The following is a 27,357-nucleotide window of genomic DNA, read 5'->3' on the forward strand; positions in this document are numbered from 1 at the left end:
ATATCATATTTAGTTTTTACGTCATTATATTGGTGAACTTTAAATGTAGACATTTTAAACGGTGTGTCATTTGACACGACGTACTATAACGTTGTTGTTTTTTAAAACTTGAAGTTTATAATCTTAAGCAAATTTTTACTAAGGTGATAAAAAATTAAGATGACAATGTAAGATATAGAAAAAGAAAATACATTGAGTGGTAAAAATAAAAAATTGTAATTAGACGTAATGTCTTATGTATAAGTAAACTTTCTTAAAAATTAAAGAAGTTCAAGTCAAAAAGAAGTTTGATGAAAACTGTAATACTAAAGCGAACATGGGAAGGTAATCTGCTGCAAGACTAAGATATATATTCGTCTTCCTTCTAGGTTCATTGCCTTTTTTGATTGAGGTTAAACATCGCCATGTTTTCAAATATCGCGATGCAAGTCACGTTCTCTCCCCTCTTACTTAGTAATCGCCTCCTCTACCCATTGTTTACAAGACTCTTACAAAGAAAAAATATCCCACCCCTCTACTTGACAACATAAACTACAAAAGTGTATTGTGCCTTGTCGTCACATGAAACAAAAATGGTGGCGTCTAATGTTGCTAACCCTTGTCTTCCTAAATTATTTTTAACTTGTTAAAGAAATTGACTGTTTAGTTAAGGATTCTGACGCGCAATTTTTTTCACAAGGGACGATACTCGTGGCTGTAAACAAGTCTGTTCTAATTTTAGAACAGTTGTCTTTCCTCTCGTTTCTCTATTAGGGAAGACATGTGGGGACGACACGCGACACAACTTTTAAAATGTAAACAAGCGTGCACGGGGTGCACTTAAAATATAAACCCCGCTGCGAAAATGACAACGGCCTGGTGACACTTTTTGGAAAACACGCTTTCATGTAAATAAAATAAGGGTCGCTTTTGTTGTCGCCATGATAATGTATACCTATAAGTTCTCTCCGCCTTTACCGACCTAGTATGAATTTCGCGCGCGTGTGTGTGTGTGTGTGTGTGTACGTGTATCTCAAAAAAGTGTATCATGTCAACACCTGGACAACCAGTCATAGTCAACAAGGCCTACTTCATTACAGATCTATAGGAAATCCCTCTTTACCTGTACTTACATTAGGAAAAGTAAACTCGTTTGAATCAAAAAATGTATTTAAATATATAGAGTTATAGAACCTTAAAGTTAACAGATGATGAAAAAATAAAATAAAAAATTAAAATTAAAATCCGCCTCCTCACCCACCTCACTCAGGTGGTAGAGTCTTTTACTATATATCCTTTACTCCTACTCGTGTTCCCCCTTCACCCACCTTCTCCACCTTCACCCACCTTTCACCCTTCACCCACCTGTTCACACCGTCACCCGTCTGCTTACACCCCTCACCCATGTTACTATAAGCGAGTATGTATTGAACATTTGTTAATATTTCCCCCTTCACCCACCTGTTCACACCGTCACCCGCCTGCTTACACCCCTCACCCATGTTACTATAAGCGACTATGTATTGAACATTTGTTAAATTTATCTGGCTCAGGGTGGTCAAATGGTGGTCAGATCAAAAGAAAATCGGAACGGTCATAAAAAACTTAATTACTTTTCCAGACTTGTAAAAAACATGTCTACCCCGCATACCTCACGTACCAACGCACCAAGTCGCCCTGTCGCCCGTTAAAAAACACGAACCTACCGAGACTTCGTTTCGTCTCAAAACCTGATTTAACGGTGGTTGAAAGAAAATTCCAACCCTTAAATATATATTTTGTTTTCGCTGACCCTCGCTATAAGCGAATAGTTACAACCAAAGTCCTTACTCAGCGTAATTACAGCACCAGCTGTTACGTGATGGCTTCCCACTCTAGTAACCGAGCGGGGAAAAATCAATTAAAGTGGTACAGCTGTTACCACACTTAACGCGGAGACGCGCTTAATGGACCTCATTAAACACCGGACCCTACGGTGTTCGCTTCCGTGAACAACACATAAATCATCATGACCTGTCAAACCTAGCGGGGAAAACTCGGTGATGCGTGACCAAATTTAATTAGGTGGACCATCATACTGATGGTCAGTGGGTGCGATCAATACATTCCCATTAAAAAAACGGGGAGCGCGTGTCAAAAACAAAGGATAGCTGGTGAATCGATACGTAACAGGTGTTACACGGCTGGTTAAATGGAAGTCATGACACAAAGTATACGTTAGCGTTGTGTTGTAGAATGGTCCCTATACAAAGTACACACTAGTGTTAGTCTTTTATTTTAAAATACCATACATCAGAGAAAAGAAATATATCAAATAAATAAATTAAACAAATTAAACAAACAAAGTAAACAATTTAAAATTTAAAAATTTAAAAAATTAAAAAATCAAATGACGTAACTAGTTAATAATAATTAAACTAATTATAAAACAAAATTAAAAATTTAAAAATTTAAAAAAATAAAATCCAATTACGTAACTCGTTAATAAAAATTACACAATATAAACAAAGTAATTAAATCAAACAACAAGTAAACAAACAAATTAAACAATTTAAATCAAACAAATAATCAAATTACGTAACTAGTTAATAAAAATTAAACTAATTATAAAATAAAATTAAAAATTTAAAAATTTAAAAAATTAAAATCAAATTACGTAACTCGTTAATAAAAAATTAATTAAAATTTTAAAAACTCATTAAATCTAATTAAAAAACGCATTAAAATTACGTAACTAGGTCAGTGATTACGTCACAAAGTCACTAATTACGTCACAAGGTCAATGATTACGTCACAAGGTCACCAAAAGGTGACCCACCCTCCTGCTCCGCCAACCCCAGTTGGCGTTGTATTTTACTATATGTCTTTGCGCCCTCTGCGCATCCTGCTCACCCACCCTCCACATCCCGATGCGCCAGGCTGGGAGTATTTTGCTATATCTCTTTGCGCCCTCCCCACATCCTGCTCCCGAGTATTTTACTATATGTCATTGCTCCTCCCCACATCCTGCTCCGCCAAAAAAACGACCCAAAAGGGACCTAATATACTACTTACGGTTCGACGTTGGCACGTAGGTCAAGACATGAAAAGTGTGCAACATGACATTAAACTTGACTTAATTGGTTGCCAAATTAATTTTTTATGAATTAATTTTTAATTTGTCCTAATTAGTAGGCTGTCTCATCAAACTATTCCGCACTTTTAGACACGCGTCATCACGTTCATTAGGTGCGCATGGTTTTTAGTCACGCAACTCTAAATTTAAAACATTTAAAGTACTGAAACAAAAATTCATTAAAACGTTTTAATAACAAGCTTTTATGTACTAATGCACTAAAAAGTAGAAAATAAATTATGGACTACTATTTAAATAACTATAAAGAAAAGTGTGGGTCACTTTAGTATCTATTGGATACCTTTACTAATGTTTAGGAAGAGACCCACGCTTTTCTTTAGTTATTTAATTAGTAGTGTATAATTTATTTTCTAATTTTTGGGGAATTTTTTATATAAAATCTTGTAATTAAGAAGCGCTTGATTATGTTTAGTGAACGACTCTAAAACCCAATCTTATGCATAGTCTTTCGCGCTGATTAAAAAGCTTATCTTATCGATTGTCTATCAAACTGTTTATTACGAACTTAAGCGACATTGCGCCAAATTGCACCCTGTACTCAACGATTATTGTTGCCCATTGTGTTTGTAGTGTATATCCTTTATTTAAAACAAAAGTAGGCGCCATAGTGCTCGCAGGGGATCCCGGGGCGTTTCGGGTCACGCAATAGACGGGGGGCGCAGGCGGCTGCGCCTGTTGAAGTTACAGTCGTTCACTAAATTGAATCAGGCGGTTCCGGTGCGATTCATTGCCACGTGCTATGCTGTGAGCACTATGCGTTTCTGTTTGCACTTAAATCTATGTTTATGTTCTGCGTTATTATTTGCGTGTAGATTTGCGTCTTCGTTTGTATTTGCGTTTATTTTTGTGTTTTTGTTTGCATTTAATTTTATGTTTGAATTTGTGTTGTGTTTTTGTTTGTTTTTGCTTTTGTGTTTGTGTTAATTGTAATTCCGTTAGTGTTTGCGTTTTTATTTGTGTTTATATTAGTGTTTGTGTTTCCTTTGGTGTTTGCATCTGCGTTTGCGTTTATGTTTGTATTTGCGTTTTGTTTGACTTTGCGTTTGCTTTTGTGTTTGTGTTAGGCTTGCGTTAGTTTTAGTGTTTTGGTTTCGATTGGTTTATGTTAGTGTTAAGTTTAAAGTTAGAGTTGGGTTTAGGGTTATGTGTTCGTTTGTCAAACTCAATGCCCGGTATATGCTGCGTAATAAACACAAAAGCGATGATCCTTTACAGATAGCTTTTTCACAGAGGCCAGTGCAGGTCCTGGTTGGGACGGCTAGTATATACATTGAAATTGAAAGTTCGCCCCAAGCTTCTGGTCTAAATACAGATGATGTTATCTAATCATGACATACAGATAATAAACATATCTTATATCGTCATACAGATGATGTTATCTAATCATGACATACAGATAATAAACATATCTTATATCGTCATACAGATGTAATCTAAATTGTCATACTGATGTTATCTAATGTCGACATAGAGTAGAAGTAGAGTTCACCTGTTTTATTGACTTCGTTATTTGAAAGGATATTGTATTTAGCACCATTACTAACCCTAACGTGAGTCTATCTGAGGTGGGTGGTCGGGAACGGCTCATATCTGAGGTGGGTGGTCGGGAACGGCTCATATCTGAGGTGGGTGGTCGGGAACGGCTCATAGACCCTGGATCATGAGCTCTCCTAGGATCTGTTCAGGCCAGAGTTATGACACGACGACAAGTTTTGCCTTGTGTCGAGACGACGAACGACATCATCTACCGCCATTTAATGACGTCGGCTGCCAACAATGCGTTAATATCAGTGCTCTCTGTATGCTATTTAATCGTGAATGTCTTGATCACAGTGCTCTCTGTATGCTATTTAATCGTGAATGTCTTGATCACAGTGCTCTCTGTATGCTATTTAATCGCGAATGTCTTGATCACAGTGCTCTCTGTATGTTGTTTAATCGTGAATGTCTTGATCACAGTACTCTCTGTATGCTATTAAATCGTGAATGTCTTGATCACAGTGCTCTCTGTATGCTATTTAATCGCGAATGTCTTGATCACAGTGCTCTCTGTATGTTGTTTAATCGTGAATGTCTTGATCACAGTACTCTCTGTATGCTATTAAATCGTGAATGTCTTGATCACAGTGCTCTCTGTATGCTATTTAATCGTGAATGTCTTGATCACAGTGCTCTCTGTATGCTATTTAATCGTGAATGTCTTGATCACAGTGCTCTCTGTAGACTTTTTATGGCATCGGTCTTTCCACCCTGGTGACATGTCTAATTGGAAATATTTCAAAAACCTTTTGGCACCAGATGTGTGATATTGATGTGGCAACCATTTCAATGTTTAGTTACAGTTTGACTGCTAGCATTACGTCCCCTGATACTGTATCGCTATCTAGATCTACATGTGGGCGCTATGGAGAATAAAATAGGTCGCTCAGTCAAGCGAACCACGAAGAGTATTAATAATGTGAATTTAAGCTATATGATTTCTGTGTATGTAGGTTGCAGTTCCACCTTCACCTCCCCCCACACACACACATCTACAAAATACCATGTCTAAAGGTGCGCTGGGAATGCTAACAATGTAGTTGAGGCAAGTTTGAATACATTTCTTCATTAGATTTATGAATACATTTCTTCATTAGATTTATGAATACATTTCTTCATTAGATTTATGAATACATTTCTTCATTAGATTTATGAATACATTTCTTCATTAGATTTATGAATACATTTCTTCATTAGATTTATGAATACATTTCTTCATTAGATTTATGAATACATTTCTTCATTAAATTTATGAATACATTTCTTCATTAGATTTCGTAATACGACAGGAACAAAGCCGGTAGAAGTACATCAAATCACTCACCCACACACACACCATCCACAGAACCTCACCACACACCATCCACAGAACCTCACCACACACCGTCCACAGGACCTCATCACACACCGTCCACAGGACCTCACCACACACCGTCCACAGAACCTCACCACACACCATCCACAGAACCTCACCACACACCATCCACCAGACCTCACCACACACCACACACCAGACCTCACCACACCGTCCAACAGACCTCACCACACACCACACACCGTCCACCAGACCTCACCACACACCACACACCGCCCACAAGACCTCACCACACACCGTCCACCAGACCTCACCACACACCGTCCACAGGACCTCACCACACACCACACACCGTCCACTGGACCTCACCACACACCACACACCACAGCCCGCACTCTATCGTCTTTCTCACCGGCGCATGCTCATCCGGCACAGAGCACAGCAAAGTGTGACAGTAAAGGTCACGTGATAGGGCCCGTAAGGTGAACAAACTAGGCCCCAGTAAACAGCAGAACACACGCCATTCATTGCACAGGTCCGCTCCAGCTTTGTGAATTGACAACTCGCATGACCTAGTTCTCCAACTGATGGTGTGTGTGTGTGTGTCAACAACGCGGTGTCGGATGCAGTGAAATTGTTTCAGTTGTTTTCTTGCAAACTAAATCTTCACTCTCTCAAACCGTCTCTTGACATAATCTCTGGATTACATGAAGATGAAATATGCACCCTAATTTTGCTAGTTGAAATTAGGTGTTGATTATTGAATGAGTGAATGATGTCGTCTGAAGAGGTAGAAGAAGATTATGTTGTCAGGTTTCGCGAAGATGAGGAGATGGAATTTTTTATGGAACTGGCTTTACATGAGACAGAGCGATGGATACAGGTTAGTACAGGGATTGTAGAGGTTAGGGTTTGTAGAGGGTTTGTAGAGTTAGGGTTAGCTTGGTTACGTTACGCTAGTTGCTATCTTAGCCAATTGGGTTGATATATCACATAGATCTAGATCTAGTAGATGTGATGGTTGTTTACAGTTTATCAAGAGCTGTTGTTATACTTTCAGTCCAGTATAGTTAAGTATAGACCTAGGTTCTAGTCAGTCCAGTATAGTTAAGTATAGACCTAGGTTCTAGATTCTAGGTCTACAGCAGGTCTATACATCTACCACTTTGCTTTCATGTATTTAGCCAAATCGATTTTTTTTTCAAACGTCCCGCTTCTCGTTTCCATGTGTTTCATATGACGAACACTTGCAGGGATTCCAGACAAGGCAGCCCGGGGGGCGTGGGGGAGGGTTGGGTTACGCAATATAAGTATATTAAACAGGCAGAGTTGTAGCTATGGGGCTGCGAAGTGGCGAAGACCCTCAGGGGCGCCAACATGGGTAGAAAACTTTCAGAAGCTCTTTCAAGTCAGATAATACAACATTCTACAGTCAGATAATACAACATTCTACAGTCAGATAATACAACATCCCAGAGTCAGACAACAAAATGTAACTTCCAACAAACGTCATGATGCTAAAATATGTCGGAATGCTGTTAATTATCTTATCAACAAATTAGTCAAATCATCTCGAAACAGTCCAATCATATCAGTCAATATCATACCTGGTCACGAGAGAATAAATTCGGCTTAAATTTAATATGATAAAAGATGTCATAGTTTAATGATGTACTGATGGGTGTCTAAAGTTGGGATTCTAGAGGCTTGTGTCTATGTGTGAGCCGTGTGTCTAGAGGAGTGTGTCTAGAGGCGTGTGTCTAGAGGCGTGTGTCTATGTGTGAGGCGTGTGTCTAGAGGCGTGTGTCTAGAGGCGCGTGTCTAGAGGCGTGTGTCTATGTGTGAGGCGTGTGTCTAGAGGCGTGTGTCTAGAGGCGTGTGTCTAGAGGCGTGTGTCTAGAGGCGTGTGTCTAGAGGCGTGTGTCTAGAGGCGTGTGTCTAGAGGCGTGTGTCTAAAGGCGTGTGTCTAGAGGCGTGTGTCTAGAGGCGTGTGTCTATGTGTGAGGCGTGTATCTAGAGGCGTGTGTCTAGAGGCGCGTGTCTAGAGGCGTGTGTCTAGAGGCGTGTGTCTAGAGGCGTGTGTCTAGAGGCGTGTGTCTAGAGGCGTGTGTCTAGAGGCGTGTGTCTAGAGACGTGTGTCTAGAGGCGTTTGTCTATGTGTGAGGCGTGTGTCTAGAGGCGTTTGTCTATGTGTGAGGCGTGTGTCTAGAGGAGTGTGTCTAGAGTCGTGTGTCTAGAGGCGTGTGTCTATGTGTGAGGCGTGTGTCTAGAGGCGTGTGTCTAGAGGCGTGTGTCTATGTGTGAGGCGTGTGTCTAGAGGCGTTTGTCTATGTGTGAGGCGTGTGTCTAGAGGAGTGTGTCTAGTGTCGTGTGTCTAGAGGCGTGTGTCTAGAGGCGTGTGTCTAGAGGCGTGTGTCTAGAGGCGTGTGTCTAGAGGCGTGTGTCTAGAGGCGTGTGTCTAGAGGCGTGTGTCTAGAGGCGTGTGTCTATGTGTGAGGCGTGTGTCTAGAGGCGTGTGTCTAGAGGCGCGTGTCTAGAGGCGTGTGTCTATGTGTGAGGCGTGTGTCTAGAGGCGTGTGTCTAGAGGCGTGTGTCTAGAGGCGTGTGTCTAGAGGCGTGTGTCTAGAGGCGTGTGTCTAGAGGCGTGTGTCTAGAGACGTGTGTCTAGAGGCGTTTGTCTATGTGTGAGGCGTGTGTCTAGAGGAGTGTGTCTAGAGGCGTGTGTCTAGAGGCGTGTGTCTATGTGTAAGGCGTGTGTCTAGAGGCGTGTGTCTAGAGGCGTGTGTCTATGTGAGAGGCGTGTATCTAGAGGCGTGTGTCTAGAGGAGTGTGTCTAGAGACGTGTGTCTAGAGGCGTGTGTCTGTGAGGCGTGTGTCTAGAGGCGTGTGTCTAGAAGCGTGTGTCTATGTGTGAGGCGTGTGTCTAGAGGCGTGTGTCTAGAGGCGTGTGTCTAGAGGCGTGTGTCTATGTGTAAGGCGTGTGTCTAGAGGCGTGTGTCTAGAGGCGTGTGTCTATGTGAGAGGCGTGTATCTAGAGGCGTGTGTCTATGTGAGAGGCGTGTGTCTAAAGGCGTGTGTCTAGATTCGTGTATCTAGAGGCGTGTGTCTGGAGGCGTGTGTCTAGAGGCGTGTGTCTAGAGGCGTGTGTCTAAAGGCGTGTGTCTAGATTCGTGTGTCTAGAGGCGTGTGTCTAGAGGCGTGTGTCTAGAGGCGTGTGTCTATGTGAGAGGCGTGTGTCTAGAGGCGTGTATCTAGAGGGTGTGTCTAGAGGCGTGTGTCTAGAGGCGTGTGTCTAAAGGCGTGTGTCTAGATTCGTGTGTCTAGAGGTGTGTGTCTAGAGGCGTGTGTCTAGAGGCGTGTGTCTAGAGGCGTGTGTCTAGAGGCGTGTGTCTATGTGAGAGGCGTGTATCTAGAGGCGTGTGTCTATGTGAGAGGCGTGTGTCTAAAGGCGTGTGTCTAGATTCGTGTATCTAGAGGCGTGTGTCTAGAGGCGTGTGTCTAGAGGCGTGTGTCTAGAGGCGTGTGTCTAGAGGCGTGTGTCTATGTGAGAGGCGTGTATCTAGAGGCGTGTGTCTATGTGAGAGGCGTGTGTCTAAAGGCGTGTGTCTAGATTCGTGTATCTAGAGGCGTGTGTCTGGAGGCGTGTGTCTAGAGGCGTGTGTCTAGAGGCGTGTGTCTAGAAGCGTGTGTCTATGTGTGAGGCGTGTGTCTAGAGGCGTGTGTCTAGAGGCGTGTGTCTAGAGGCGTGTGTCTATGTGTAAGGCGTGTGTCTAGAGGCGTGTGTCTAGAGGCGTGTGTCTATGTGAGAGGCGTGTATCTACAGGCGTGTGTCTATGTGAGAGGCGTGTGTCTAAAGGCGTGTGTCTAGATTCGTGTATCTAGAGGCGTGTGTCTGGAGGCGTGTGTCTAGAGGCGTGTGTCTAGAGGCGTGTGTCTAAAGGCGTGTGTCTAGATTCGTGTGTCTAGAGGCGTGTGTCTAGAGGCGTGTGTCTAGAGGCGTGTGTCTATGTGAGAGGCGTGTGTCTAGAGGCGTGTATCTAGAGGGTGTGTCTAGAGGCGTGTGTCTAGAGGCGTGTGTCTAAAGGCGTGTGTCTAGATTCGTGTGTCTAGAGGTGTGTGTCTAGAGGCGTGTGTCTAGAGGCGTGTGTCTAGAGGCGTGTGTCTAGAGGCGTGTGTCTAGAGGCGTGTGTCTATGTGAGAGGCGTGTATCTAGAGGCGTGTGTCTATGTGAGAGGCGTGTATCTAGAGGCGTGTGTCTAGAGGCGTGTGTCTAGAGGCGTGTGTCTAGAGGCGTGTGTCTAGAGGCGTGTATCTAGATTCGTGTGTCTAGAGGCGTGTGTCTAAAGGCGTGTGTCTAGAGGCGTGTGTCTAAACGCGTGTGTCTAGAGGCGTGTGTCTATGTGTAAGGCGTGTGTCTAAAGGCGTGTGTCTAGAGGCGTGTGTCTATGTGTAAGGCGTGTGTCTAGAGGCGTGTGTCTATGTGTAGGGCGTGTGTCTAGAGGCGTGTGTCTAGAGGCGTGTTTCTATGTGAGAGGCGTGTATCTAGAGGCGTGTGTCTATGTGAGAGGCGTGTGTCTAAAGGCGTGTGTCTAGATTCATGTATCTAGAGGCGTGTGTCTAGAGGCGTGTGTCTAGAGGCGTGTATCTAGAGGCGTGTGTCTAAAGGCGTGTGTCTAGATTCGTGTGTCTAGAGGCGTGTGTCTAGAGGCGTGTGTCTAGAGGCGTGTGTCTAGAGGCGTGTGTCTAGAGGCGTGTGTCTATGTGAGAGGCGTGTATCTAGAGGCGTGTGTCTATGTGAGAGGCGTGTATCTAGAGGCGTGTGTCTAGAGGCGTGTGTCTAGAGGCGTGTGTCTAGAGGCGTGTGTCTAGAGGCGTGTGTCTAGAGGCGTGTATCTAGATTCGTGTGTCTAGAGGCGTGTGTCTAAAGGCGTGTGTCTAGAGGCGTGTGTCTAAACGCGTGTGTCTAGAGGCGTGTGTCTATGTGTAAGGCGTGTGTCTAAAGGCGTCTGTCTAGAGGCGTGTGTCTATGTGTAAGGCGTGTGTCTAGAGGCGTTTGTCTAAAGGCGTGTGTCTAGAGGCGTGTGTCTATGTGTGAGGCGTGTGTCTAGAGGCGTGTGTCTATGTGTAAGGCGTATGTCTAGAGGCGTGTGTCTAGAGGCGTGTGTCTAAAGGCGTGTGTTTATGTGTAAGGCGTTTGTCTAGAGGAGTGTGTCTAGAGGCGTGTGTCTAGAGGCGTGTGTCTAGAGGCGTGTGTCTAGAGGCGTGTGTCTAGAGGCGTGTGTCTAGAGGCGTGTGTCTAGAGGCGTGTGTCTAGAGGCGTGTGTCTAGAGGCGTGTGTCTAAAGGCGTGTGTCTAGATTCGTGTGTCTAGAAGCGTGTGTCTAGAGGCGTGTGTCTAGAGGCGTGTGTCTATGTGAGAGGCGTGTGTCTAGAAGCGTGTGTCTAGAGGCGTGTGTCTAGAGGCGTGTGTCTAGAGACGTGTGTCTAGAGGCGTGTGTCTAGAGGCGTGTGTCTAGAGGCGTGTGTCTAGAGGCGTGTGTCTAGAGGCGTGTGTCTATGTGTAAGGCGTGTGTCTAGAGGGCGTGTGTCTAGAGGCGTTTGTCTATGTGTAAGGCGAGTGTCTAGAGGCGTGTGTCTAGAGGCGTGTGTCTATGTGAGAGGCGTGTGTCTAGAGGCGTGTGTCTAGAGACGTGTGTCTAGAGGCGTGTGTCTAGAGGCGTGTGTCTAGAGGCGTGTGTCTAGAGGCGTGTGTCTATGTGTAAGGCGTGTGTCTAGAGGGCGTGTGTCTAGAGGCGTTTGTCTATGTGTGAGGCGAGTGTCTAGAGGCGTGTGTCTAGAGGCGTGTGTCTATGTGAGAGGCGTGTGTCTAGAGGCGTGTGTCTATGTGAGAGGCGTGTATCTAGAGGCATGTGTCTATGTGTGAGGCGTGTGTCTAGAGGCGTGTGTCTAGAGGCGTGTGTCTAGAGGCGTGTGTCTAGAGGCGTGTGTCTAAAGGCGTGTGTCTAGAGGCGTGTGTCTAAAGGCGTGTGTCTAGAGGCGTGTGTCTATGTGTAAGGCGTGTGTCTAGAGGCGTGTGTCTAAAGGCGTGTGTCTAGAGACGTGTGTCTATGTGTAAGGCGTGTGTCTAGAGGCGTGTGTCTAGAGGCGTGTGTCTAGAGGCGTGTGTCTAGAGGGCGTGTGTCTAGAGGAGTGTGTCTAGAGGCGTGTGTCTATGTGTAAGGCGTGTGTCTAAAGGCGTGTGTCTATGTGTAAGGCGTGTGTGTAGAGGTGTGTGTCTAGAGGCGTGTGTCTAGAGGCGTGTGTCTAGAGGCGTGTGTCTAGATGGCGTATGTCTAGAGGCGTGTGTCTAGAGGCGTGTGTCTATGTGTAAGGCGTGTGTCTAGACGCGCGTGTCTAGAGGCGCGTGTCTAGAGGCGTGTGTCTATGTGAGAGGCGTGTATCTAGAGGCATGTGTCTATGTGTGAGGCGTGTGTCTAGAGGCGTGTGTCTAGAGGCGTGTGTCTAGAGGCTTGTGTCTAGAGGGCGTGTGTCTAGAGGGCGTGTGTCTAGAGGCGTGTGTCTAAAGGCGTGTGTCTAGAGGCGTGTGTCTATGTGTAAGGCGTGTGTCTAGAGGCGTGTGTCTAAAGGCGTGTGTCGAGAGACGTGTGTCTATGTGTAAGGCGTATGTCTAGAGGCTTGTGTCTAGAGGGCGTGTGTCTAGAGGCGTGTGTCTAAAGGCGTGTGTCTGGAGGCGTGTGTCTATGTGTAAGGCGTGTGTAGAGGCGTGTGTCTAAAGGCGTGTGTCTAGAGGCGTGTGTCTATGTGTAAGGCGTGTGTCTAAAGGCGTGTGTCTAGAGGCGTGTGTCTATGTGTAAGGCGTGTGTCTAGAGGCGTGTGTCTATGTGTAGGGCGTGTGTCTAGAGGCGTGTGTCTAGAGGCGTGTTTCTATGTGAGAGGCGTGTATCTAGAGGCGTGTGTCTATGTGAGAGGCGTGTGTCTAAAGGCGTGTGTCTAGATTCATGTATCTAGAGGCGTGTGTCTAGAGGCGTGTGTCTAGAGGCGTGTATCTAGAGGCGTGTGTCTAAAGGCGTGTGTCTAGATTCGTGTGTCTAGAGGCGTGTGTCTAGAGGCGTGTGTCTAGAGGCGTGTGTCTAGAGGCGTGTGTCTAGAGGCGTGTGTCTATGTGAGAGGCGTGTATCTAGAGGCGTGTGTCTATGTGAGAGGCGTGTATCTAGAGGCGTGTGTCTAGAGGCGTGTGTCTAGAGGCGTGTGTCTAGAGGCGTGTGTCTAGAGGCGTGTGTCTATAGGCGTGTATCTAGATTCGTGTGTCTAGAGGCGTGTGTCTAAAGGCGTGTGTCTAGAGGCGTGTGTCTAAACGCGTGTGTCTAGAGGCGTGTGTCTATGTGTAAGGCGTGTGTCTAAAGGCGTCTGTCTAGAGGCGTGTGTCTATGTGTAAGGCGTGTGTCTAGAGGCGTTTGTCTAAAGGCGTGTGTCTAGAGGCGTGTGTCTATGTGTGAGGCGTGTGTCTAGAGGCGTGTGTCTATGTGTAAGGCGTATGTCTAGAGGCGTGTGTCTAGAGGCGTGTGTCTAAAGGCGTGTGTTTATGTGTAAGGCGTTTGTCTAGAGGAGTGTGTCTAGAGGCGTGTGTCTAGAGGCGTGTGTCTAGAGGCGTGTGTCTAGAGGCGTGTGTCTAGAGGCGTGTGTCTAGAGGCGTGTGTCTAGAGGCGTGTGTCTAGAGGCGTGTGTCTAGAGGCGTGTGTCTAAAGGCGTGTGTCTAGATTCGTGTGTCTAGAAGCGTGTGTCTAGAGGCGTGTGTCTAGAGGCGTGTGTCTATGTGAGAGGCGTGTGTCTAGAGGCGTGTGTCTAGAGGCGTGTGTCTAGAGGCGTGTGTCTAGAGACGTGTGTCTAGAGGCGTGTGTCTAGAGGCGTGTGTCTAGAGGCGTGTGTCTAGAGGCGTGTGTCTATGTGTAAGGCGTGTGTCTAGAGGGCGTGTGTCTAGAGGCGTTTGTCTATGTGTAAGGCGAGTGTCTAGAGGCGTGTGTCTAGAGGCGTGTGTCTATGTGAGAGGCGTGTGTCTAGAGGCGTGTGTCTAGAGACGTGTGTCTAGAGGCGTGTGTCTAGAGGCGTGTGTCTAGAGGCGTGTGTCTAGAGGCGTGTGTCTATGTGTAAGGCGTGTGTCTAGAGGGCGTGTGTCTAGAGGCGTTTGTCTATGTGTGAGGCGAGTGTCTAGAGGCGTGTGTCTAGAGGCGTGTGTCTATGTGAGAGGCGTGTGTCTAGAGGCGTGTGTCTATGTGAGAGGCGTGTATCTAGAGGCGTGTGTCTATGTGTGAGGCGTGTGTCTAGAGGCGTGTGTCTAGAGGCGTGTGTCTAGAGGCGTGTGTCTAGAGGCGTGTGTCTAAAGGCGTGTGTCTAGAGGCGTGTGTCTAAAGGCGTGTGTCTAGAGGCGTGTGTCTATGTGTAAGGCGTGTGTCTAGAGGCGTGTGTCTAAAGGCGTGTGTCTAGAGACGTGTGTCTATGTGTAAGGCGTGTGTCTAGAGGCGTGTGTCTAGAGGCGTGTGTCTAGAGGCGTGTGTCTAGAGGGCGTGTGTCTAGAGGAGTGTGTCTAGAGGCGTGTGTCTATGTGTAAGGCGTGTGTCTAAAGGCGTGTGTCTATGTGTAAGGCGTGTGTGTAGAGGTGTGTGTCTAGAGGCGTGTGTCTAGAGGCGTGTGTCTAGAGGCGTGTGTCTAGAGGGCGTATGTCTAGAGGCGTGTGTCTAGAGGCGTGTGTCTATGTGTAAGGCGTGTGTCTAGACGCGCGTGTCTAGAGGCGCGTGTCTAGAGGCGTGTGTCTATGTGTAAGGCGTGTGTCTAGAGGCGTGTGTCTAGAGGCGTGTGTCTAGAGGCGTGTGTCTAGAGGCTTGTGTCTAGAGGGCGTGTGTCTAGAGGGCGTGTGTCTAGAGGCGTGTGTCTAAAGGCGTGTGTCTAGAGGCGTGTGTCTATGTGTAAGGCGTGTGTCTAGAGGCGTGTGTCTAAAGGCGTGTGTCGAGAGACGTGTGTCTATGTGTAAGGCGTATGTCTAGAGGCTTGTGTCTAGAGGGCGTGTGTCTAGAGGCGTGTGTCTAAAGGCGTGTGTCTGGAGGCGTGTGTCTATGTGTAAGGCGTGTGTAGAGGCGTGTGTCTAAAGGCGTGTGTCTAGAGGCGTGTGTCTATGTGTAAGGCGTGTGTCTAGAGGCTTGTGTCTAGAGGGCGTGTGTCTAGAGGAGTGTGTCTAGAGGCGGTTGTCTATGTGTAAGCCGTGTGTCTAAAGGCGTGTGTCTATGTGTAAGGCGTGTGTGTAGAGGTGTGTGTCTAGAGGCGTGTGTCTAGAGGCGTGTGTCTAGAGGCGTGTGTCTAGAGGGCGTGTGTCTAGAGGCGTGTGTCTAGAGGCGTGTGTCTAGAGGCGTGTGTCTAGAGGGCGTGTGTCTAGAGGCGTGTGTCTAGAGGCGTGTGTCTAGAGGCGTGTGTCTAGAGGCGTGTGTCTAGAGGCGTGTGTCTAGAGGCGTGTGTCTATGTGTAAGGCGTGTGTCTAAAGGCGTGTGTCTAGAGGCGTGTGTCTATGTGTAAGGCGTGTGTCTAGAGGCGTGTGTCTAAAGGCGTGTGTCTAGAGGCGTGTGTCTATGTGTGAGGCATGTGTCTAGAGGCGTGTGTCTATGTGTAAGGCGTATGTCTAGAGGCGTGTGTCTAGAGGCGTGTGTCTAAAGGCGTGTGTTTATGTGTAAGGCGTTTGTCTAGAGGAGTGTGTCTAGAGGCGTGTGTCTAGAGGCGTGTGTCTAGAGGCGTGTGTCTAGAGGCGTGTGTCTAGAGGCGTGTGTCTAGAGGCGTGTGTCTAAAGGCGTGTGTCTAGATTCGTGTGTCTAGAAGCGTGTGTCTAGAGGCGTGTGTCTAGAGGCGTGTGTCTATGTGTAAGGCGTGTGTCTAGAGGGCGTGTGTCTAGAGGCGTTTGTCTATGTGTAAGGCGAGTGTCTAGAGGCGTGTGTCTAGAGGCGTGTGTCTATGTGAGAGGCGTGTATCTAGAGGCGTGTGTCTATGTGAGAGGCGTGTGTCTAGAGGCGTGTGTCTAGAGACGTGTGTCTAGAGGCGTGTGTCTAGAGGCGTGTGTCTAGAGGCGTGTGTCTAGAGGCTTGTGTCTAGAGGCGTGTGTCTATGTGTAAGGCGTGTGTCTAGAGGGCGTGTGTCTAGAGGCGTTTGTCTATGTGTGAGGCGAGTGTCTAGAGGCGTGTGTCTAGAGGCGTGTGTCTATGTGAGAGGCGTGTGTCTAGAGGCGTGTGTCTATGTGAGAGGCGTGTATCTAGAGGCGTGTGTCTATGTGTGAGGCGTGTGTCTAGAGGCGTGTGTCTAGAGGCGTGTGTCTAGAGGCGTGTGTCTAGAGGCGTGTGTCTAAAGGCGTGTGTCTAGAGGCGTGTGTCTAAAGGCGTGTGTCTAGAGGCGTGTGTCTATGTGTAAGGCGTGTGTCTAGAGGCGTGTGTCTAAAGGCGTGTGTCTAGAGACGTGTGTCTATGTGTAAGGCGTGTGTCTAGAGGCGTGTGTCTAGAGGCGTGTGTCTAGAGGCGTGTGTCTAGAGGGCGTGTGTCTAGAGGAGTGTGTCTAGAGGAGTGTGTCTATGTGTAAGGCGTGTGTCTAAAGGCGTGTGTCTATGTGTAAGGCGTGTGTGTAGAGGTGTGTGTCTAGAGGCGTGTGTCTAGAGGCGTGTGTCTAGAGGCGTGTGTCTAGAGGGCGTATGTCTAGAGGCGTGTGTCTAGAGGCGTGTGTCTATGTGTAAGGCGTGTGTCTAGACGCGCGTGTCTAGAGGCGCGTGTCTAGAGGCGTGTGTCTATGTGTAAGGCGTGTGTCTAAAGGAGTGTGTCTACGTGTAAGGCGTGTGTCTAGAGGCGTGTGTCTAGAGGCGTGTGTCTAGAGGCGTGTGTCTAGAGGCTTGTGTCTAGAGGGCGTGTGTCTAGAGGCGTGTGTCTAGAGGCGTGTGTCTATGTGTGAGGCGTGTGTCTAGAGGCGTGTGTCTATGTGTAAGGCGTATGTCTAGAGGCTTGTGTCTAGAGGGCGTGTGTCTAGAGGCGTGTGTCTAAAGGCGTGTGTCTAGAGGCGTGTGTCTATGTGTAAGGCGTGTGTCTAGAGGCGTGTGTCTAAAGGCGTGTGTCGAGAGACGTGTGTCTATGTGTAAGGCGTATGTCTAGAGGCTTGTGTCTAGAGGGCGTGTGTCTAGAGGCGTGTGTCTAAAGGCGTGTGTCTGGAGGCGTGTGTCTATGTGTAAGGCGTGTGTCTAGAGGCGTGTGTCTAAAGGCGTGTGTCTAGAGGCGTGTGTCTATGTGTAAGGCGTGTGTCTAGAGGCTTGTGTCTAGAGGGCGTGTGTCTAGAGGAGTGTGTCTAGAGGCGGTTGTCTATGTGTAAGGCGTGTGTCTAAAGGCGTGTGTCTATGTGTAAGGCGTGTGTGTAGAGGTGTGTGTCTAGAGGCGTGTGTCTAGAGGCGTGTGTCTTGAGGCGTGTGTCTAGAGGGCGTGTGTCTAGAGGCGTGTGTCTAGAGGCGTGTGTCTAGAGGCGTGTGTCTAGAGGGCGTGTGTCTAGAGGGCGTGTGTCTAGAGGCGTGTGTCTAGAGGCGTGTGTCTAGAGGCGTGTGTCTAGAGGGCGTGTGTCTAGAGGCGTGTGTCTAGAGGCGTGTGTCTAGAGGCGTGTGTCTAGAGGCGTGTGTCTAGAGGCGTGTGTCTAGAGGCGTGTGTCTATGTGTGAGGCGTGTGTCTAGAGGCGTGTGTCTATGTGTAAGGCGTATGTCTAGAGGCTTGTGTCTAGAGGGCGTGTGTCTAGAGGCGTGTGTCTAGAGGCGTGTGTCTATGTGTGAGGCGTGTGTCTATGTGTGAGGCGTGTGTCTATAGGCGTGTGTCTAAAGGCGTGTGTCTAGAGGCGTGTGTCTAGAGGCGTGTATCTAGAGGCGTGTGTCTAAAGGCGTGTGTCTATGTGTGAGGCGTGTGTCTAGAGGCGTGTGTCTAGAGGCGCGTGTCTAGAGGCGTGTTTCTAGAGGCGTGTGTCTAGAGTCGTGTGTCTAGAGGCGTGTGTCTAGAGGCGTGTGTCTAGAGGCGTGTGTCTAGAGGCGCGTGTCTAAAGGCGTGTGTCTATGTGAGAGGCGTGTGTCTAGAGGCGTGTGTCTAGAGGCGTGTGTCTATGTGTGAGGCGTTTGTCTATAGGCGTCTGTCTATGTGTGAGGCGTGTGTCTATGTGAGAGGCGTGTGTCTATGTGTGAGGCGTGTGTCTATGTGTGAGGCGTGTGTCTATGTGTGAGGCGTGTGTTTAGAGGCGTGTGTCTAGAGGCGTGTGTCTATGTGTGAGGCGTGTGTCTATAGGCGTGTGTCTATGTGTAAGGCGTGTGTGTAGAGGTGTGTGTCTAGAGGCGTGTGTCTAGAGGCGTGTGTCTAGAGGCGTGTGTCTAGAGGGCGTGTGTCTAGAGGCGTGTGTCTAGAGGCGTGTGTCTAGAGGCGTGTGTCTAGAGGGCGTGTGTCTAGAGGGCGTGTGTCTAGAGGCGTGTGTCTAGAGGCGTGTGTCTAGAGGCGTGTGTCTAGAGGGCGTGTGTCTAGAGGCGTGTGTCTAGAGGCGTGTGTCTAGAGGCGTGTGTCTAGAGGCGTGTGTCTAGAGGCGTGTGTCTAGAGGCGTGTGTCTAGAGGCGTGTGTCTATGTGTGAGGCGTGTGTCTAGAGGCGTGTGTCTATGTGTAAGGCGTATGTCTAGAGGCTTGTGTCTAGAGGGCGTGTGTCTAGAGGCGTGTGTCTAGAGGCGTGTGTCTATGTGTGAGGCGTGTGTCTATGTGTGAGGCGTGTGTCTATAGGCGTGTGTCTAAAGGCGTGTGTCTAGAGGCGTGTGTCTAGAGGCGTGTATCTAGAGGCGTGTGTCTAAAGGCGTGTGTCTATGTGTGAGGCGTGTGTCTAGAGGCGTGTGTCTAGAGGCGCGTGTCTAGAGGCGTGTTTCTAGAGGCGTGTGTCTAGAGTCGTGTGTCTAGAGGCGTGTGTCTAGAGGCGTGTGTCTAGAGGCGTGTGTCTAGAGGCGCGTGTCTAAAGGCGTGTGTCTATGTGAGAGGCGTGTGTCTAGAGGCGTGTGTCTAGAGGCGTGTGTCTATGTGTGAGGCGTTTGTCTATAGGCGTCTGTCTATGTGTGAGGCGTGTGTCTATGTGAGAGGCGTGTGTCTATGTGTGAGGCGTGTGTCTATGTGTGAGGCGTGTGTCTATGTGTGAGGCGTGTGTTTAGAGGCGTGTGTCTAGAGGCGTGTGTCTATGTGTGAGGCGTGTGTCTATAGGCGTGTGTCTATGTGTGAGGCGTGTGTCTATGTGTGAGGCGTGTGTCTATGTGTGAGGCGTGTGTCTATGTGTGAGGCGTGTGTCTATGTGAGAGGCGTGTGTCTAGAGGCGTGTGTCTAGAGGCGTGTGTCTATGTGTGAGGCGTGTGTCTATGTGTGAGGCGTGTGTCTATGTGAGAGGCGTGTGTCTATGTGAGAGGCGTGTGTCTATGTGTGAGGCGTGTGTCTATGTGTGAGGCGTGTGTCTAGAGGCGTGTGTCTATGTGTAAGGCGTATGTCTAGAGGCTTGTGTCTAGAGGGCGTGTGTCTAGAGGCGTGTGTCTAAAGGCGTGTGTCTAGAGGCGTGTGTCTATGTGTAAGGCGTGTGTCTAGAGGCGTGTGTCTAAAGGATTGTGTCGAGAGACGTGTGTCTATGTGTAAGGCGTATGTCTAGTGGCTTGTGTCTAGAGGGCGTGTGTCTAGAGGCGTGTGTCTAAAGGCGTGTGTCTGGAGGCGTGTGTCTATGTGTAAGGCGTGTGTCTAGAGGCGTGTGTCTAAAGGCGTGTGTCTAGAGGCGTGTGTCTATGTGTAAGGCGTGTGTCTAGAGGCTTGTGTCTAGAGGGCGTGTGTCTAGAGGAGTGTGTCTAGAGGCGGTTGTCTATGTGTAAGGCGTGTGTCTAAAGGCGTGTGTCTATGTGTAAGGCGTGTGTGTAGAGGTGTGTGTCTAGAGGCGTGTGTCTAGAGGCGTGTGTCTAGAGGCGTGTGTCTAGAGGGCGTGTGTCTAGAGGCGTGTGTCTAGAGGCGTGTGTCTAGAGGCGTGTGTCTAGAGGGCGTGTGTCTAGAGGGCGTGTGTCTAGAGGCGTGTGTCTAGAGGCGTGTGTCTAGAGGCGTGTGTCTAGAGGGCGTGTGTCTAGAGGCGTGTGTCTAGAGGCGTGTGTCTAGAGGCGTGTGTCTAGAGTCGTGTGTCTAGAGGCGTGTGTCTATGTGTGAGGCGTGTGTCTATGTGTAAGGCGTATGTCTAGAGGCTTGTGTCTAGAGGGCGTGTGTCTAGAGGCGTGTGTCTAGAGGCGTGTGTCTATGTGTGAGGCGTGTGTCTATGTGTGAGGCGTGTGTCTATAGGCGTGTGTCTAGAGGCGTGTGTCTAGAGGCGTGTATCTAGAGGCGTGTGTCTAAAGGCGTGTGTCTATGTGTGAGGCGTGTCTATGTGTGAGGCGTGTGTCTAGAGGCGTGTGTCTAAAGGCGTGTGTCTAGAGGCGTGTGTCTAGAGGCGTGTGTCTAGAGGCGTGTGTCTAAAGGCGTGTGTCTATGTGAGAGGCGTGTGTTTATGTGTGAGGCGTGTGTCTATGTCAGAGGCGTGTGTCTAGAGGCGCGTGTCTAGAGGCGTGTTTCTAGAGGCGTGTGTCTAGAGTCGTGTGTCTAGAGGCGTGTGTCTAGAGGCGTGTGTCTAGAGGCGTGTGTCTAGAGGCGCGTGTCTAAAGGCGTGTGTCTATGTGAGAGGCGTGTGTCTAGAGGCGTGTGTCTAGAGGCGTGTGTCTATGTGTGAGGCGTTTGTCTATAGGCGTCTGTCTATGTGTGAGGCGTGTGTCTATGTGTGAGGCGTGTGTCTATGTGTGAGGCGTGTGTCTATGTGTGAGGCGTGTGTTTCGAGGCGTGTGTCTAGAGGCGTGTGTCTATGTGTGAGGCGTGTGTCTATAGGCGTGTGTCTATGTGTGAGGCGTGTGTCTATGTGTGAGGCGTGTGTCTATGTGTGAGGCGTGTGTCTATGTGTGAGGCGTGTGTTTAGAGGCGTGTGTCTAGAGGCGTGTGTCTATGTGTGAGGCGTGTGTCTATAGGCGTGTGTCTATGTGTGAGGCGTGTGTCTATGTGTGAGGCGTGTGTCTATGTGTGAGGCGTGTGTCTATGTGTGAGGCGTGTGTCTATGTGAGAGGCGTGTGTCTAGAGGCGTGTGTCTAGAGGCGTGTGTCTATGTGTGAGGCGTGTGTCTGTGTGTGAGGCGTGTGTCTATGTGAGAGGCGTGTGTCTATGTGAGAGGCGTGTGTCTATGTGTGAGGCGTGTGTCTATGTGTGAGGCGTGTGTCTAGAGGCGTGTGTCTAGATGCGTGTGTCTAGTTTCGTGTGTCTAGAGGCGTGTGTCTAGAGGCGTGTGTCTAGAGGCGTGTGTCCATAGGCGTGTGTCTAGAGGCGTGTGTCTATGTGTGAGGCGTGTGTCTAGAGGCGTGTGTCTATGTGAGAGGCGTGTGTCTATGTGTAAGGCGTGTGTCTAGATTCGTGTGTCTAGATGCGTGTGTCTAGTTTCGTGTGTCTAGTTTCGTGTGTATAGAGGCGTGTGTCTAGAGGCGTGTGTCTAGAGGCGTGTGTCTAGAGGCGTGTGTCTAGAGGCGTGTGTCTAGAGGCGTGTGTCTATGTGTGAGGCGTGTGTCTAAAGGCGTGTGTCTAGAGGCGTGTGTCTAGAGGCGTGTGTCTATGTGTGAGGCGTGTGTCTATGTGTGAGGCGTGTGTCTAAAGGCGTGTGTCTAGAGGCGTGTGTCTATGTGAGAGGCGTGTGTCTATGTGTGAGGCGTGTGTCTATGTGTAAGGCGTGTGTCTAGATTCGTGTATCTAGATGCGTGTGTCTAGTTTCGTGTGTCTAGAGGCGCATGTCTAGAGGCGTGTGTCTAGAGGCGTGTGTCTAGAGGCGTGTGTCTAGAGGCGTGTGTCTATGTGTGAGGCGTGTGTCTAAAGGCGTGTGTCTAGAGGCGTGTGTCTATGTGAGAGGCGTGTGTCTATGTGTAAGGCGTGTGTCTAGATTCGTGTGTCTAGATGCGTGTGTCTAGATTCGTGTGTCTAGAGGACTGTGTCTATTTGAAGTACACGTAACATAATGTAAGTCTTGGAACCACAACAAAAACGGAGGTCAAGAGTTCCAATTTCTTCCACCCCCCCCCCCCCCCCTTTTCAACGACTTACAAATGAGCAATGGTTTTTCTTCTACCAAACAACTTCAGAACATAGTACAGCTCAAAGCATTCCTGCTGTCGGGAAAATTGGAGTTATAAATCAAATATAAAATATACCTTTCTAATAGCAATGCACTGAAAATAAGAAACTAGGTTGCTTTCTTCATTCAATGTTTCGGTTTTTCATCAAATCTTGTTTTAAAACCAAAGTCTGAACTTCATTTTTTACAATTCAGACGACTCATACTAACGAAGCATGTAACAATCATTAAAGGTTAACATTTGGCCATTTTACTCAAGTGTAGCTACCAAATCCAGCGACCGTGGCGCCTTTTTAATTTAGCGCCCCATTATATAAGCATATATATATATATATATATATATATATATATATATATATATATATATATATATATATATATATATATATATATATATGTATATATATATATAAATAGAAGGAAAAATAACTGATCTATCGAAGGTGATTCCAACCAAGACGTTCAGTTTAGAATCATCAACGATATGTTTGAGCTTTCCAAAAACAATGTGTAATTCAACTTCATTGTAATGATAATTAGCAATGTGAAATTTGTTGTATGGATGGGAGAGAGAGGTTTGTTGTATGGATGGGAGAGAGAGGTTTGTTGTATGGATGGGAGAGAGAGGTTTGTTGTATGGATGGGAGAGAGAGGTTTGTTGTATGGATGGGAGAGAGAGGTTAACACAGTGTACCAGACTAGCAAGTGTGAAGTTTGTTGTATGGATGGGAGAGAGAGGTTTGTTGTATGGATGGGAGAGAGAGGTTTGTTGTATGGATGGGAGAGAGAGGTTTGTTGTATGGATGGGAGAGAGAGGTTAACACAGTGTACCAGACTAGCAAGTGTGAAGTTTGTTGTATGGATGGGAGAGAATGGTTTTTCGTATGGATGGGAGAGAGAGGTTTGTTGTATGGATAGGAGAGAGAGGTTGGTTGTATGTATGGGAGAGAGAGGTTTGTTGTATGGATGGGAGAGAGAGGTTGGTTGTATGTATGGGAGAGAGAGGTTTGTTGTATGGATGGGAGAGAGAGGTTAACACTGTGTACCAGACTAGCAAGTGTGAAGTTTGTTGTACGGATGGGAGAGAGAGAGGTTTGTTGTATGGATGGGAGAGAGAGGTTAACACTGGGTACCAGACTAGCAAGTGTGAAGTTTGTTGTATGGATGGGAGAGAGAGAGGTTAACACTGGGTACCAGACTAGCAAGTGTGAAGTTTGTTGTATGGATGGGAGAGAGAGAGGTTTGTTGTATGGATGGTAGAGAGAGAGGTTAACAATGGGTACCAGACTAGCAAGTGTGAAGTTTGTTGTATGGATGGGAGAGAGAGAGGTTTGTTGTATGGATGGTAGAGAGAGAGGTTAACACTGGGTACCAGACTAGCAAGTGTGAAGTTTGTTGTATCGATGGGAGAGAGAGAGAGGTTTGTTGTATGGATGGGAGAGAGAGGTTTGTTGTATGGATGGGAGAGAGAGGTTTGTTGTATGGATGGGAGAGAGAGGTTTGTTGTATGGATGGGAGAGAGAGGTTGGTTGTATGTATGGGAGAGAGAGGTTTGTTGTATGGATGGGAGAGAGAGGTTAACACTGTGTACCAGACTAGCAAGTGTGAAGTTTGTTGTACGGATGGGAGAGAGAGAGGTTTGTTGTATGGATGGGAGAGAGAGGTTAACACTGAGTACCAGACTAGCAAGTGTGAAGTTTGTTGTATGGATGGGAGAGAGAGAGGTTAACACTGGGTACCAGACTAGCAAGTGTGAAGTTTGTTGTATGGATGGGAGAGAGAGAGGTTTGTTGTATGGATGGTAGAGAGAGAGGTTAACACTGGGTACCGGACTAGCAAGTGTGAAGTTTGTTGTATGGATGGGAGAGAGAGAGGTTAACACTGGGTACCAGACTAGCAAGTGTGAAGTTTGTTGTATGGATGGGAGAGAGAGAGGTTTGTTGTATGGATGGTAGAGAGAGAGGTTAACACTGGGTACCAGACTAGCAAGTGTGAAGTTTGTTGTATGGATGGGAGAGAGAGAGGTTTGTTGTATGGATGGTAGAGAGAGAGGTTAACACTGGGTACCAGACTAGCAAGTGTGAAGTTTGTTGTATCGATGGGAGAGAGAGAGAGGTTTGTTGTATGGATGGGAGAGAGAGGTTTGTTGTATGGATGGGAGAGAGAGGTTTGTTGTATGGATGGGAGAGAGAGGTTTGTTGTATGGATGGGAGAGAGAGGTTGGTTGTATGTATGGGAGAGAGAGGTTTGTTGTATGGATGGGAGAGAGAGGTTAACACTGTGTACCAGACTAGCAAGTGTGAAGTTTGTTGTACGGATGGGAGAGAGAGAGGTTTGTTGTATGGATGGGAGAGAGAGGTTAACACTGGGTACCAGACTAGCAAGTGTGAAGTTTGTTGTATGGATGGGAGAGAGAGAGGTTAACACTGGGTACCAGACTAGCAAGTGTGAAGTTTGTTGTATGGATGGGAGAGAGAGAGGTTTGTTGTATGGATGGTAGAGAGAGAGGTTAACACTGGGTACCAGACTAGCAAGTGTGAAGTTTGTTGTATGGATGGGAGAGAGAGAGGTTTATTGTATGGATGGTAGAGAGAGAGGTTAACACTGGGTACCAGACTAGCAAGTGTGAAGTTTGTTGTATCGATGGGAGAGAGAGAGAGGTTTGTTGTATGGATGGGAGAGAGAGGTTTGTTGTATGGATGGGAGAGAGAGGTTTGTTGTATGGATGGGAGAGAGAGGTTTGTTGTATGGATGGGAGAGAGAGGTTGGTTGTATGTATGGGAGAGAGAGGTTTGTTGTATGGATGGGAGAGAGAGGTTAACACTGTGTACCAGACTAGCAAGTGTGAAGTTTGTTGTACGGATGGGAGAGAGAGAGGTTTGTTGTATGGATGGGAGAGAGAGGTTAACACTGGGTACCAGACTAGCAAGTGTGAAGTTTGTTGTATGGATGGGAGAGAGAGAGGTTAACACTGGGTACCAGACTAGCAAGTGTGAAGTTTGTTGTATGGATGGGAGAGAGAGAGGTTTGTTGTATGGATGGTAGAGAGAGAGGTTAACACTGGGTACCAGACTAGCAAGTGTGAAGTTTGTTGTATGGATGGGAGAGAGAGAGGTTAACACTGGGTACCAGACTAGCAAGTGTGAAGTTTGTTGTATGGATGGGAGAGAGAGAGAGGTTTGTTGTATGGATGGTAGAGAGAGAGGTTAACACTGGGTACCAGACTAGCAAGTGTGAAGTTTGTTGTATGGATGGGAGAGAGGTTTGTTGTATGGATGGTAGAGAGAGAGGTTAACACTGGGTACCAGACTAGCAAGTGTGAAGTTTGTTGTATCGATGGGAGAGAGAGAGAGGTTTGTTGTATGGATGGGAGAGAGAGGTTTGTTGTATGGATGGGAGAGAGAGGTTTGTTGTATGGATGGGAGAGAGAGGTTTGTTGTATGGATGGGAGAGAGAGGTTGGTTGTATGTATGGGAGAGAGAGGTTTGTTGTATGGATGGGAGAGAGAGGTTAACACTGTGTACCAGACTAGCAAGTGTGAAGTTTGTTGTACGGATGGGAGAGAGAGAGGTTTGTTGTATGGATGGGAGAGAGAGGTTAACACTGGGTACCAGACTAGCAAGTGTGAAGTTTGTTGTATGGATGGGAGAGAGAGAGGTTAACACTGGGTACCAGACTAGCAAGTGTGAAGTTTGTTGTATGGATGGGAGAGAGAGAGGTTTGTTGTATGGATGGTAGAGAGAGAGGTTAACACTGGGTACCAGACTAGCAAGTGTGAAGTTTGTTGTATGGATGGGAGAGAGAGAGGTTAACACTGGGTACCAGACTAGCAAGTGTGAAGTTTGTTGTATGGATGGGAGAGAGAGAGGTTTGTTGTATGGATGGTAGAGAGAGAGGTTAACACTGGGTACCAGACTAGCAAGTGTGAAGTTTGTTGTATCGATGGGAGAGAGAGAGAGGTTTGTTGTATGGATGGGAGAGAGAGGTTTGTTGTATGGATGGGAGAGAGAGGTTTGTTGTATGGATGGGAGAGAGAGGTTAACACAGTGTACCAGACTAGCAAGTGTGAAGTTTGTTGTATGGATGGGAGAGAGAGAGGTTAACACAGTGTACCAGACTAGCAAGTGTGAAGTTTGTTGTATGGATGGGAGAGAGAGGTTTGTTGATTGGATGGGAGAGAGAGGTTAACACTGGGTACCAGACTAGCAAGGGTGAAGTTTGTTGTATGGATGGGAGAGAGAGAGGTTAACACAGTGTACCAGACTAGCAAGTGTGAAGTTTGTTGTATGGATGGGAGAGAAAGGTTTGTTGTATGGATGGTAGAGAGAGGTTTGTTGTATGGATGGGAGAGAGAGGTTTGTTGATTGGATGGGAGAGAGAGGTTAACACTGTACCAGACTAGCAAGTGTGAAGTTTGTTGTATGGATGTTGTATTATCTGACTCTGGGATGTTGTATTATCTGACTCTGGGATGTTGTATTATCTGACTCTGGGATGTTGTATTATCTGACTGTAGGATGTTGTATTATCTGACTCGGATGTTGTATTATCTGACTCTGGGATGTTGTATTATCTGACTCTGGGATGTTGTATTATCTGACTCTGGGATGTTGTATTATCTGACTCTGGGATGTTGTATTATCTGACTCTGGGATGTTGTATTATCTGACTCTGGGATGTTGTATTATCTGACTGGGATATTGTATTATCTGACTGTAGGATGTTGTATTATCTGACTCTGGGATGTTGTATAATCTGTTGTCCCAGTCGGGCATGATCACGGCAATGTCCAACCCAATTAGTGTAATAATTATCTCCCAATTACCGCTGTCCTCACTTAGCTTGTAATGAACCAATCGTTCACCAAGGAGTTGTCGTCCGTTAACAGGTCTGGTGTGTCATGATAGCCGTGATGTGATGCTACAGGTCTGGTGTGTCATAATAGCCGTGATGTGATGCTACAGGTCTGGTGTGTCATGATAGACGTGATGCTACAGGTCTGGTGTGTCATGATAGACGTGATGCTACAGGTCTGGTGTGTCATGATAGACGTGATGCTACAGGTCTGGTGTGTCATGATAGCCGTGATGTGATGCTACAGGTCTGGTGTGTCATGATAGCCGTGATGTGATGCTACAGGTCTGGTGTGTCATGATAGCCGTGATGT

At 47.3% G+C, this 27,357-nt stretch overlaps 1 protein-coding gene across 3 annotated transcripts in view; it reads left to right on the top strand.

Annotated features, from left to right (window-relative positions):
• Nucleotides 1–6,479: 6,479 nt before the first annotated feature.
• The window catches only part of LOC131951624 (serine-rich adhesin for platelets), a 69,588-nt gene continuing 48,710 nt past the window's right edge, over nt 6,480–27,357 (top strand). For all 3 annotated transcript variants that reach the window (XR_009388428.1, XM_059313956.1, XM_059313957.1), the window contains exon 1: nt 6,480–6,852. Coding sequence is in view for 2 of the 3 variants with exons in the window: in XM_059313956.1 (XP_059169939.1) it covers nt 6,742–6,852 (111 nt within the window). In the remaining variant the exon portion in view is untranslated. The remainder of the gene's footprint in view (nt 6,853–27,357) is intronic.

This window comes from Physella acuta, unplaced genomic scaffold, assembly GCF_028476545.2.
Source record: "Physella acuta isolate Inbredline_101_S28 unplaced genomic scaffold, ASM2847654v3 ptg000818l, whole genome shotgun sequence".
In the NCBI taxonomy this organism is placed as follows: Eukaryota; Metazoa; Mollusca; class Gastropoda; family Physidae; genus Physella; species Physella acuta.